The 14,387-nt window shown below is 40.6% G+C and overlaps 1 protein-coding gene across 2 annotated transcripts in view; it reads right to left on the bottom strand.

Moving 5' to 3' along the window:
* LOC149006791 (alpha-amylase 3, chloroplastic-like) overlaps nucleotides 1-14,387 on the bottom strand; it is a 54,307-nt gene that overhangs the window by 21,246 nt on the left and 18,674 nt on the right. For both annotated transcript variants that reach the window (XM_089164701.1, XM_089164702.1), the window contains 2 exons: nucleotides 2,589-3,298; nucleotides 2,057-2,246 (listed from right to left, as the gene is read on the bottom strand). In XM_089164701.1, the coding sequence (XP_089020827.1) occupies nucleotides 2,057-2,246; nucleotides 2,589-3,298 (900 nt within the window). The remainder of the gene's footprint in view (nucleotides 1-2,056; nucleotides 2,247-2,588; nucleotides 3,299-14,387) is intronic.

Genomic DNA, 14,387 nt, shown 5'->3' on the forward strand with positions numbered 1-14,387 from the left:
CTTTTAATTTGTGTGCTGCTACTCAGACACAACAACAAAAGAAGTAATTACAACACTCTTCAGATTTGAACACAAGCCATCTGGTTTCTATTTTAAAAAGACCCAAAGCTTGGTAGGAGTCCCGTTTGCTTAGTGAGCCGAGAGTTATTACCTGGAGATTCTCCAAACCATTGGCATTTTGCATAAATTAGTTGTTCTCCCACTTGAATCAGCATCCTCAAGCTGACCACCAGAGCTTTTACCATCACCAAGTGAAGGCCCTAGGGTTATATTTCCTGATGCAGCTAATACCAGAAATAATTACCACCTCACTTACCAGTCAATCCAGGTTCAGGGATCCAAACGGATGGGTGACGATGGGTGGCATGGTACCAAAAAGAAACTAGCTACAGTCCTACAATAATTAGATCATAGGATAAATCAACTTAAAACATGATGATAAAAGGTCAGATTCCCCCTCATGTTGTTGGTGAAGACCAATTTTGCTAAACCACAATGCTTTTGGGGCCATTTTGGGGGTCCAAAAGCCCCTTTGATGAACACCACCGCCAGGGACAATGACTCATGTACAGAATTTCAAGATCTGCAAATTGCCCTCAAATGTTAAGAGGTGGTTTTGGGGTGCTTATGGGCAGGAGTGTCTCAGTAATTTTCTGGTTTTAGGGTTTCTTCCTATTTTGCTACAAATAGATGTATCCTCATCTTGAGAAGGGCAGTTCAAGAACCTAGGTCTCTCTCTATTCTCTGTTTTTGTGTTTGAATTAAGTAGCTTTGCTAACACCCCAGCGGGGCAAGAATCAATCAACAGCTCTGCTACATCTGGTTGAAGTGCAAGCATGCACAAATCTATCTGCAGTGGATATCTCAGCATCATTTACAGATCAGAATCTGCACAGTTATCCTAGTCTCTTTTCGTTGGTATGCGAACATGGAAAGCTGTAATAACTAGTGGAAAACAACAATATATGTAAAACAATACTTGACTTTTTGACTTATCAACAGAACAACTATATTTCTCAAGCCATTACTTAAAATCTGAATCATTGCAGACAATTAATCGCAAAGTCTTGAGTGCATCCAGTAAGTTGAGCTCTGGTTAGCATCTCCCTGACGGATCTTGTTAAAGATAAGGTTCCTGTATCTGTATGCTGGATAATGCCTATTGAGTCAGCTCTAGATTGCAAACCTTACTTTTAATCCTCTATTTTGACTATAGATAAATGAAGAAATGAACACTAAGTACCATGAACACAATGGGTATTATGAAAATGTGGACTTAATAGATAAAAGTCCAATGCTAAGTCTTACATGAACGAACTTGTAAGTGGTATCATGAATAGAAAATGATACCTCATCACTTAGGCTCTTTTTGGTATCAATTATCATTCTCAATTATGAGAATTTTTCATTATTTTAAATTGTTTGGCATCTATTCTCAGTTTTATTTTTATTTAAAATAATAGAAAAACCTCCAAAATCCATAATAGACTTTTGTCTATTATGGATTATGGTGAGAATTTCATTCTCTTCATTTATGTGCAAGTTTACTTAGAGTTTTATAGTTAAGATGAGGGTAAAATAGTCAATATACATTTTTTTGAAAACCATACTTTTTCCCTCTTTTCTCACTTGCTCACTATCATTTTCTAACAATTTTTTATTTTGACACCAAACTTATTTTTCATTTCATAATTTATTTTTGACAAAATTGACCAAATCATTTTTCATTCTTGACCAATAATGAATTCTTGTACTTATTTCTTTTAAATAGGCATAACAGAGAATGAGAATTGATACCAATAAGAGCCTTAACTGCATGAAAACTATTTTACAATAGCAGATGAAAACAGTAAACCCAAAATCTAACTAGGAAAGAACCTTCTTCAAGACACATCTGAGAAGACGGATGTGGCAAGAATAACCAAAACAATCACCTAGCCATTGAAGTAGTTGCTAAAATAAGCGTTCAATTTTTAAATGCTGAACATCAAAAGCAGTGCTAATATCATCTGACTTTTTACAATGAAATACGGACATACCATAAAAAATTTCATACCTGGAAATGCGGATCATCTGCAACGATTGCACGGTCATCCCAATTCAATTTGCCACCAAAAATATTCCAGACTCCTTCGTCGTTCTGATATTGAGCACAGCGGTGATTCAAGACAACATCACCCATAACTTTAAGGCCAACTTCATGGAAACTCTTCACAAGAATCTTTAGTTCTTTTTTACTTCCATATCTAGTGATAACCAGAAGTCAAAATGAGTATACGAACAATGCATTACAATTCACGTCTTAGAATAGAATGAACAATTGTATGTTCCATACAAACAAAGGGATGTAAGTGAATTACAAGAAGAACCCATGGCCCCTGAAATTAAATGAAGCTATGTGAAATTAAATAAGGTAATCAGGTTCTAATGTGGGACCAGTCAGGACATCAAGGTCCTACAGAAGCCCTTAATCCTTTCTAATATGGCATCAAAATCCATAATGTGTAGTTAATTTTCATCCAGAAAGGATCCAACCAAGAAGAGTATATGAAAAACTTGAAGGCAGAAAAATCAGTTGACAGGAGTACCTGGAATCCAAGTTATATAGGTCCGTTGGCATGTAACCCTCAGGTGATACAGAATCTGTAGGCGGTGGTAACCATACCACAGTGAAACCAAGTGAAGCTAGTTCTTTTACTTTCTCTTTGAGTTCCATGTACCATCCTCTAGATTTATTAGACTCCCAGTTAAATCCCTGGAGAAGTATTTCATATCCAGAACCAGTACCTGAGGAAACTTCTGCTGGGGGTCTAAGTGCTTTTTCTGGGGGTCTAAGTGCTTCTTCTGGGGGTTTCAGTGTCTCAGTTTCTGGAGTAGACTCCTCCACAACTGCCGGGCTGGAGCCTTTAAAGATGCTATAGGCTTCTGCAGCCAACTTTTGAATCTCTTGAAGGATGTATTCATGCCATTCTTTGGATTTTGTTTTACGACTCTTTTCAGAAGATATGTCACTCACCAAATCCCTTATCTCACTGATGATTCCATCAGGTTCAGAAGCATTGGAAGCCATGGTATTTTCCTCTGTAGTCTTCCCAGGTACACCAACAGAACTCGACCCAGGTACTTTAATTGAGGAATCATTCTTGGCAAAGTTACCAACATTTGAGAGTGGAATATAGAAGTCACTATCCATATCTTTCAGCCAAGTCTTGTCATTTATATTAAGCACAAAAAGAAACCCCATAAGCTTCTCATCTAAAGAGAATACTCCACAACTTCCTTGCCCATCTTCCTTAGGCTGCCAAAATAACAATACATTGATATAATGGGCTACGATACAGAAATGAATGTTACACTAGTTGCAACTAGAATTAAGAACAACAAATCAAAGAGTGAAGCAACTCCAATGGGTGATAGAGACATACTGTACAAGTAGATGAAAACGGTACCAGACCTTGAACTAAGAGTTAGACAGTGACAAAGAACAACAAAAATGTAGAAAAAACAGATACTTAAATTATGAATTACTATCAGCCATATGTCATGACTCATGAGGGAGACAAAAAATGGCCCATGTAGATCAGAAGTCCATATGTACCTGTAGGAACAAGCCCCAGACCAGCCCTTCAAGGTTGTGGCTGCTGCTGCTGTAAGAGGCAGTTTGGTCTAATGATTTGGCAAGTTCTTGTTGGTCCAATGGAGCATCCCATGAGGCATTCAACCTCCATATAAAAGTATAGATGAAGAACCAAAAAGACCAGAACAATGTTCATGTTACTGTTCACAAATAGTGTCACAACCCCATATCTGATTTAAATGGAGATATCCTTGGAATATTTGTGGGGCCCAAGGTCAGATTACATGAAAAAGAAAATTTGGGGGGGGGTGGGTGGGTGAGGGGAACGCCTAGATTAGTTTTTGTTTTAATTATCTACACACATGGCTGAATTATAAAGCCTAATAGTTTCTAGTTCTAGTTAGTTTATTTTTTTCCATGAGATTCTATTGTTCACTAATTACTACACTCATGGTTTCTATTTTCAGTTTAGAAAGTTTCTATTTCTTGTAAAGCTTTAGACAATTTATAAATAGGACATTTCACTGCAATAATATAGAAGACTTTTGGAGAAATTGATTTGTGGCCTATAGCCTCAGTTGTGAAGTAAAATCCTCATTCAAAAGCTAAGATATAGCTCTAGGTGAGAAACCCAGCACTGAGATAGCCCATCACCTCCCCCCCCCCCCGGGGAGGGTCTTCTATTATCTACCCAATACTTTTTCTATTATTATATTGATCATGGCTGCAAGTGATCTCCCACAGGTTTTCTGGATTGAGGTCGACTTTTTGCATCAGTGGCTTTGCTTCATCTTACAGTCAGTCATATCATTACACAGCCTCATCATTTGTAAAGATAAATTTTGAGAAAACCCTTGCTACCTCATAGCAGTTAATCTTTAATTCTCCAAAAGAAGAAAGAGTTAATTTTCTCAAAAATGGAACTTCTTCTCCATGATATCATTATACATTGAGATAGAAATTTGGCTCAACTAAGCAAGCTAGAGAATCAACTCAGGACAGAACTCATCAAATTAACTTTATTCATCTCATTGTTTGTAGATTGTGAAAAAATTGAGAAATCAAAAGAATTCTATTTCTGTAAAAGATAAGCTTCTGGTTAATTTCTTAATATTACTGGAAGTAGGAAAATATTCAACTGAAATGTGGATAACAATTTGCATAGAAGCACCTCTGATTTTCAGGTTTCATAAAACAAAGACATCATGATAAATACCCATGAACAGCTTCATTGGTCGAAGAACTCGGTTTCCTGTACCTCGTCTTATTTGCATCCATGTAGCCATTGCTGCTGACTAGGTTCAAATAAGTTTAGGTAACGTTTGCATGTTGATGATGCTTCAGCTACTTTTCTAGCCAGGAAAATGTAAAAAATGCTGGCAGATGACAGGTTGCCCGCCTATTATAAGGAAATAGCCAGCAGAAAACTGTTCATCAAACATGCTGATTTCACAGAAGATCCAACATGCAGGAAGAAAGTGAAAGAAAGTTCTGACCCAGCCACAGCCACAATGGGCAGAACAAGACTTCTCTCTTATCACACCAGCAGGTAAAGCCACCTCAGTAGTAATTGTCTTAGCTATAATCCACTCATTTGATGTCTAGCTTTTTAATCTTTACACACAAGTAGAAGAAATCGGACAGCCAACAAACAGCTTTGGCACGATTATCTGAGTCTAGTAAAGATCTGCCTTGTCAACGAAGAAAGAGAGATGGAGGTTAGGTATTAGGAAAATATCCATAGAAATTTAGCATTGCTTTGTTGGAGGTCTTAGATGACCTGCATCTATTTGAATCCAAGACTTATCAAGTTTTCTCTAACTTGATTCCATTGGTAGTCAGAAGCCTCCATAATGGATCCACAGGAATGGAAAAAGCGACACACTGAATCCTGGTATTGAGGCTGGATTTGACCCTCGCAGAAACCAAGACTTCCCAGGTTTTAATTGAAGATTGATTGAAACTTGGTATGTCACGTGCTGTCAAAACTGGTCGAAACTAGCAAAAGCAAAATTGATTGAACATACCAAATTTGCAAAATATGGTCTAAAGTCTAAACTTAGTATAAGTCAGTTTTAAAAGATATCTAAGTCAAAAACTACAAGCTTTGAAAGAGATTTAGAACGATGAGGGAGAGTATTTTCAAAAAAAAAAAAAAAGTATATGGTGGAATGTGGCTAGTGGGGACTTGGCACAGTGGTCATGTTGAAACATGGAAACAGCCTTTCCACAAAGCAGGGGAAAGGATGCATGCATTCGCCCCTCCTAGACCCTGCAATAACAGGAAGTCTCATGCAGTAGCCACTAAGTTGTTCCTTTTCTAGGGTTTGGCTCATTAATTGGATATTAACATTAAGATTAGCATTTTGGTTCCTCCAATTCCTGCTTTTAGAGTACCCGACTCTGATCCATGAGTTCCAGTATGGAAAGTGTACTACTTGAAACATAGAGTTTGTTTCTGGATGATATTATATGGAAATAATGATCTATATGCCCCGGCACATGTTGTGAGTGAAGAGGAACTACTGTTACTATTCACCATGAGTCTAAAGCCGCCGGTGACTTCAAAATAGATCCCCAATCTAAGATAAACCTCTATGACCCAACTTAATCCAATAATATGCCCTTCAAATGGAAAATAACAGTATCACCATGAGAATAATATCAAATAATATGCCCTTCAAATGGAAAATAGCAGTAGCACCAAGTATCATTATTCTCCAATGGAAATTACTACTGAATATTGCTCCAACCCATAGTCTTATCAACCAAAAGTTGTCCATATTAACTTGCAGCATTCAGGCAGCCTGACCACTAGTCAGTCATGCTAAATCTTCATAATATGGCAATCCCAGTGCATTATGGAAGATTTGGAACGAATTGTAGCCAGTTTATACTTTCTTATAGATTTGGAACAAACTGTAGCCAGTTTATACTTTCTATCGGTCAGAAGTTTTTACAATCAAACGCCACATGGAGCAAGGATACTGGCACATATACATGTGTCAGGATCTGAAGATATGGATAAAAGGGTGAACCTGGTGCTGAAGGCTTTCACACAAGCAGAGTCTAGAGGCAGGTTTCTTATGTAGCTTATCCCAGCAATTTTTGCGGAGAGGTTGTTTCGATGCCTTGACCTCAAGCTACAACTGTGGTCCATCGACCACTACGCCAAGGCCCAACCCTTGGGATCTAACGATTCAAAATATTCATACATGACAAATAGTTTTAAGTGCTATCACAAATATAAAGTGTTTCATGAGCAAAAGTTAGAAACTATGGATTTATTTCTTCAGGTTAAAGGAACAGTAGGTTGTCCTTAAGGAAGGAGGAAGAAGAGAAAATTTGGGAGAATCCATTATGTGAGAGTTAGTTCTCTCATTCACACACATTTCATTCACTAACAAAGTTTTAAATATTACACCAGCCTCCCTAGGGAGGTAAAAGGAGAAAAGGAAAAATTGCAACTTAAACATGTCCAATGACAAAAATATCCTTCAAAAAAATCTCTAACGAAAGTGTGCACAAGGAAAATAAATTCTTTTTGCTAAATGGTTGTTTTCATATTAGAAAAAGGGGGGATATAGAAAAGGCAATATCCTAGAACCCCAATTGGGGGAAGAGATTTCATCAAAGGAGGGCATTCCCTCCTACCCAAGGTCCCACACAAGAAAAAGAAAAAACAAAAACAAAACCCATTACATCCTCTTGAATAAGGTAAAGCGTACACAATTTATTTATACTTTCTTCACATAATTTCTTTAGGGGCAGTCTAAGCAGAATATACATCAATTAACTTGATTCTTCAAGCAACTTTGTACAAAATTCAGCATCCAATCATGGTGCAACATGCAAAAATAAAAGTTAAACTACTAATCATGAAGACAATTCTCCCTCCCAACATCGGAGTGGTAGTACTCTAAAGTGTATAGGCAATAAAGGTGGCGACTCAATTTTTAGAAGGTTTTAATGGGTTTGGGTGGCAAAAAGAAGGATATTGATCGAAGAGGAAGCTATGGTAAATGAGATACGGTGGAGAGATAGCAATCAAATATTTTTTGTGGATGCTAGTCTAACCCTAGGTTCTTATAGATAGGGTAGTCTCAGCGATGCAGGGCTGAAGACATATGCTAGAAATAAGAAGCCCAATGGGTCACAAGGGTATGATCCAAATCAGCCCATGGCTTTCATGGGCTAGGACTATTTTGGTGGGTTAAACTCATAGTTGTTAAGGCGTCGCCTAAGCATCGCCTCGGCATCTGGGCTCCTTCGGAACGCCTCAAATTGGCGTTGCCTTATTTTTAGGCAATAAGGCGTCCGCTTTTTTTTTTTTCTTTCCCTTTTTTAAATAACAAGAAAGATGCCTAATCGAAGGCATATATTGAAATACTTCTTAGATTCCGATTGTAAAGTATCTATTATTTGAACCTATATATGTATAATGACGCTATATGGAGGAGAAGTGTTGTGGTTTCAATTTACAAAAATAAAGGAGATATTCAAAGTTGTAATAACTATAGAGGCATTAAATTGATGAGCCATACGATGAAATTATGGGAGAGAATAATTGAAACCCGTTTGAGACACTTAACTACAGTTACGGAGAACCAATTTGGGTTTATGCCGGGAAGATCTACAACGGAGGCTATTTACTTAATTAGGAGACTTATGGAAAGGTATAGAGAATGTAGGAAAGACCTTCATATGGTATTTACTGACCTAGAAAAAGCTTATGATAGAGTCCCTAGAGCGTTAATTTGGCAAGTACTAGAGAAAAGAAGTGTTGCAAGTAAATATGTAGATATAGTTAAGGATATGTATGATGGTTTGTTAGGACCCCTTCTCACTAGCCTAACTTATCTCCCTATCAAACTCCTCAACAGCAGCAAAGATTACTCAGATTGATAAACAAAGAATATGAACAGATGAAGAAGTTGAATATCATTGCATATATATTAAGATGACAATCCAACTTGAATCACTACAACAGACTCTATTCATCTGCTAACTATTTCTTGGAATGATAAAACAGAAATAAAGTAAAGCTGCAACTAACACCAGAAGGTTATACCCTTCTCCTGAGAGGCTCCCTCTCCCCGCAAGATCAACTTGCCTTTCTCCTCTTCCTCCTCCCCCTTACTATTCGGCTATTCCCCTTATATTATTCTCCCATCCCCTGGTACTTTAACAAACTTGATTCTCTTATCCACTGTCTTGCTGCCATCTGGTCTACAGTTCTGTCTTTTAGTGCATAATAAAGATGGTGGTATTTGCCCACTCCTGGGTTGCCACTTGGCCTTTCTCTACACCTGTTGCTGGTGTAGCTACCACATCTCCCCTGTTTCACCTATGTTCTGCCCTGTTCCAGCCAATGTCTCTGCTGTTCTTCTCTGTTTCTTCTTTCGTTGATACACTTGTGTAATCAGGGGCGTATCAACACTCCCTCCCTTCAGTTTCACCTTGTCCTCAAGGTTAAATTCAGGAAATTGATTGTGGAGCTCACGAAAATCTTCCCAGGAGTTCTCACAACTGGGTAATTGTTGCCATTGAATCAGCACTTCCAATGACCCTTGAGTTGAATAGCGAGTATCTAGGAGTGTTTGTGGGGTAAGTTGAAGTTCCCCATCTTCGGTTAAACATGTTGGTAAGGGCTGAGTTGTGATGTTGAGACCCACTACCTTCTTTAATTGTGAAACATGAAACACCGGATGTACCTTGGAGTCAGGTGGGAGTGTAAGTTTGTAGGCAACTGGACCCATTTGGGCTTCAATGGGATATGGACCGTAGTAGCGGTGGCTGAGCTTCTCATTGGGACGTTTGGCAAACTTCTCGAAGCGGTATGGTTGGAGTTTGAGAAAAACCTCCTCGCCTACTTGATAAGTCACCTCTCTTCGGTGTTAATTGGAAGAAGACCGCATACGGTCTTGGGCTACCCGCAGATTGTCTTTCAGCTCAGTTATAATCTGATCTCGTTCCCTCAGGTAAATGTCAACTTTAGCTACTTTGGAAGGATTCCCTTCCCACTTGAGTAAAGGTGGGGGCTTCCGTCCATAGACTATTTGGAATGGTGTCATCTTGGTAGAAGAATGATATGTAGTATTGTACCAATATTCAGCCCAAGGAAGCCAAGTGATCCAAGTTTTTGGTTGTCTCGCACAAAAGCAACGGAGATATATCTCAAGGCCTTGATTCACCACTTCCGTTTGGCCATCTGTTTGAGGATGATAAGCACTACTGAATTTCAGGTTGGTCCCAGCTAAACTGAACAGCTCTTTCCAAAAGTTACTCATGAAGACCCTGTCCCGATCTGAAACGATGGATTTTGGAAATCCATGGAGCCATACTATCTCCCTGGTGAAGGTTACAGCCACATCTCTTGCTGAATATGGGTGTGTAAGTGCCATGAAGTGGCCGTATTTCGAAAGTCGATCCACTACCACCAATATGGTGTCTCCACCACGACCTTTAGGCAATCCAACGATAAAATCCAGACTGATATCTTCCCAGATTTGGTCCGGTATTGGGAGAGGCTGTAACAACCCTGCTGGTTTCATGGCTTGATGTTTGCTCCGTTGACATGTGTCACAACTTGCCACATAATTTTTGACAGCTTTCTTCATACCTACCCAATACACAACTGCTGAAATTCTTTTGTAGGTGCGAAAATAGCCGGAGTGGCCCCCAAATGGAGTAGAGTGAAATTCAGCCAACAATTTAGGAATCATTTGAGAACCCTCAGGAATGACCAACCGTTCTTTAAAGAAAAGAGTCCCATTCTTCAACTTATAATCTGAAAATGCAGTCGAACCACTAAGTAATGATTGCATCAGCTGCCTATAGTGGTTAGATGTTTGAAGTTCAGCTTCTAATTCTTCTCCACCTTCCCACATTGCTGCAGATAGACTAGAACAGTGGATTGGGCCCTCCATTTGCCGGGATAGTGCGTCGGCAGCTTTGTTGTCACACCCTGGTTTGTAAAGGATTTCGAAATCGAATCCTAATAACTTCATAATCCATTTCTGCTGATCTTCAGCCACGAGTTTTTGATCCAATAAATATTTGAGGCTCCTTTGGTCGGTACGAACTTTGAAGTGTCTTCCCAAGAGGTAATGGCGCCATTTTTGAATTGATAACACCACTGCCATTAACTCTTTCTCATAGACTGATTTGGCGCGGGCTCGTGGTGATAAGGCTTTACTCCAATAGGCGATAGGATGCCCTTCTTGCATGAGGACAGCTCCTAACCCTACGCCTGAGGCATCCGTTTCCACCAAAAATTCTTTCGAAAAATCAGGCATAGCAAGTACAGGTACGGAAGTCATTGCTGCCTTCAGTGCTTCAAAGGTTGTGGTAGTTAAATCATCCCACTGGTAAGCATCTTTCTTCAACAGCTTGGTGAGTGGGGTGGCTATTTTCCCATAATCTCGAACGAATCGCCGATAATACCCCGTGAGACCAAGGAATCCTCTAAGCGCCCGGACATTCTTCGGAAGTGGCCATTCGACCATGCAGCGGATCTTTTGTGGATCTGCTGAGACTCCTTCAGCAGAAATTATGTGCCCCAAATAATCCAATGTGGTGACAGCAAAGGAGCATTTTTTTTGATTCACTACCAAATGATTTTGTGATAAGATGTATAAAACACACCGTAAGTGATCTAAATGATCTTCCATGGTACTGTTGTAGACAAGAATATCATCAAAAAACACTAGTACAAATTTACGTAGGTATTTGCGGAATACCTCATTCATTAGTGCTTGGAAAGTTGCTGGTGCATTTGAAAGCCCAAAGGGCATTACGAGGAACTCGTAATGTCCATCATGTGTGCGGAATGCCGTCTTCTCTTTATCATTTTCAGCAACTCGGATTTGGTGATACCCGGATCTGAGATCGAGTTTGCTGAATACCTGTGCGCCTCCTAATTCATCAAGCAACTCATCTATCGCTGGAATAGGAAATTTGTCGGGTATAGTGAGTTTATTAAGTGCCCGATAATCGACACAAAACCTCCATCCTCCGTCTTTCTTCCTCACCAACAACACTGGACTGGAATATGGACTTACACTGGGTCGAATTAGTCCAGCAGCTAACATCTCACCGACTAATCTCTCCACCTCATTTTTTTGTGAATGTGGGTACCTGTATGGCCTGAGGTTTGGTGGGTTACTGCCCTCGATCAAACGTATCGAATGATCCTGTTGTCTTCTTGGCGGTAAGTCCCTGGGTTCTGCAAATAGGGAGTTGAAATATTCCAGTAAAGCACTAACTCTGCTGTCAAGATTTACTGGCTTCGAAACATCTGCTTGCATAGGTTTCAGCCACATTCCACTACCCTCTTGTTGTGCTGCCTTCCAGAATTGATGTAGAGACGTCTCCAGTCTGAGTAGTGCAGGATCCCCTCTTAGTGTCACTGGTTTGTTCTCCCATTTGAACTTCAGAGTTTGGAGCTTCCAGTTGCTCTGAATATCCCCTAAAGAGGAGAGCCATTCCACCCCTAAAATGACATCGATTCCACCAGTTCGAATGGTAAGAGCTCCTGTACAAACTGCACGTCTCCGATGCGTATGGTAATGTCACGACATACTCCCTGGCCCTGTACATGCTTACCGTCTCCTAAAGTGACTTGAAATTGCTTCTTCCCTTCAACCTTCAACCTAATCTATTGTACCAGTTGTTGTGAAATAAAGTTGTGTGTTGCGCCACAGTCTACTAGCAACACCATCGGATTTCCTTTGATCGACCCTCTCAATTTCAGCGTACGGGGTGAATAAAGCCCTGCGAGAGAGGTGTATGATAGTTCAGTCTCTGTCAATGGCTCAGGTGGCTCTTCCCCAACTTCGATAGGTGTCTCTGCGAGTACCGTTGTTCCTTCCTGGGTTTCGTCTTCGTGGAAAAGCAGAATCTTCAGTTGTTTCAATGGACACTGGTGACCACGACTGTAGGGACCATCGCACCAGAAGCATAAGCCTTTATCCATTTTCACTTTTAGTTCTTCAGGTGTCAACCATTTACGGCCGCTGCTACTGCTACTTGCTCCGCCGGATGTAGCAGACGAGACCCCCTTTGAGGACGACGAACTATTCACTATGGTTTGCCCTACATTAGTTTGATTCACCACATTCGAACCGGTACTGGTTTGAGTCACTGGACCTGAGTGATTGGACCGTGAACTTACAGGGTTTGTGCGGTTCAGCGATACCGTCCTCTGGGCCGTATTCTGTCCCAAACCATTAATGGGCTGCGCTACTGGGATCTTCTTAAGCCCACGAAGGGTGTCGTTTTTGGACTCGATGGATTGGGCCATATCCATTGCCTGGGCTAAATTTTTAGGTTGAAATAAGCGCAACTCAGCCTTAACTTCATCGCCCAATCCAGACAAAAATGCCCCTTGTAACCATTCTTCTTCCTTAGCTCCGGCAGCGGCGGTAAGGGCCTCAAATTGGTTGCGATACTCAGCAACCATGCTTCCTTGCCGCAATTCCATCATCGCCTCCTGTGGTGTTCTTGCCTGTGATGAACCGAATCGCTTTCGCAACTCCTGCTTCAACTCTTCCCATGTATGGAAGGGATTTTGTAATTCTCGGAATTGTACCCACCCGATTGCAGGTCCTTCGAAGCAAATCAGTGCTGCCTGTAACTTCTCTGCATCGGTGAGCCCTTGTAGCCCGAAATATCTCTCCGCTCTAGCCGACCATCCATTTGGATCTTCGCCATTGAAAATAGGTAACTCCAGATACCTCGGAAAGAAATCACGACACCCTAAGGAAGTTGTGGTTTGCGGTGTCTCTTGTACGACAGCACTCTGCGAGTAATCCCTCACGGATGTTGGTGCCGCTTCAGCCTGCCTTCCCATAGTAATTTCAGGCGATGGACTATCGATCTCTAGGGCTTTTCCTTTTGCCAGGTATGTTCTCAGTTCACTCATGAATGCCACCTGACTTTGTTCTACCTTGTCTATTTTCAAGTCGATCAATGCGAGTTGGGTTTGCAGGTCTTTCACACTGTCTTCCAATAATTCAACTCTGGACTCCATTCTACTTCTTACCATTCCCTGAGTCGACGTGCTCTGATACCAGAATGTTAGGACCCCTTCTCACTAGCCTAACTTATCTCCCTACCAAACTCCTCAACAGCAGCAAAGATTACTCAGATTGATAAACAAAGAATATGAACAGATGAAGAAGTTGAATATCATTGCATATATATTAAGATGACAATCCAACTTGAATCACTACAACAGACTCTATTCATCTGCTAACTATTTCTTGGAATGATAAAACATAAATAAAGTAAAGCTGCAACTAACACCAGAAGGTTATACCCTTCTCCTGAGAGGCTCCCTCTCCCCGCAAGATCAACTTGCCTTTCTCCTCTTCCTCCTCCCCCTTACTATTCGGCTATTCCCCTTATATTATTCTCCCATCCCCTAGTACTCTAACAAACTTGATTCTCTTATCCACTGTCCTGCTGCCATCTGGTCTACAGTTCTGTCTTTTAGTGCATAATAAAGATGGTGGTATTTGCCCACTCCTGGGTTGCCACTTGGCCTTTCTCTACACCTGCTGCTGGTGTAGCTACCACATCTCCCCTGTTTCACCTATGTTCTGCCATGTTCCAACCAATGTCTCTGCTGTTCTTCTCTGTTTCTTCTTTCGTTGATACACTTGTGTAATGGGGGAGATGGTGGTATGCCCACTGGTTGCACTTGGCCTTCTCCACCGCGCTGCACGTTTCACCGTGTTGCCCTGTTCAGCCAATGTGGGGGACAAAGTAATGAATTCCCAATAACAGTTGGGCTACATCAAGGGTC

The sequence above is a fragment of the Hakea prostrata genome, chromosome 8 (assembly GCF_041222555.1).
Source record: "Hakea prostrata isolate BN-2017 chromosome 8, UWA_Hpros_2, whole genome shotgun sequence".
NCBI lineage: Eukaryota > Viridiplantae > Streptophyta > Magnoliopsida > Proteales > Proteaceae > Hakea > Hakea prostrata.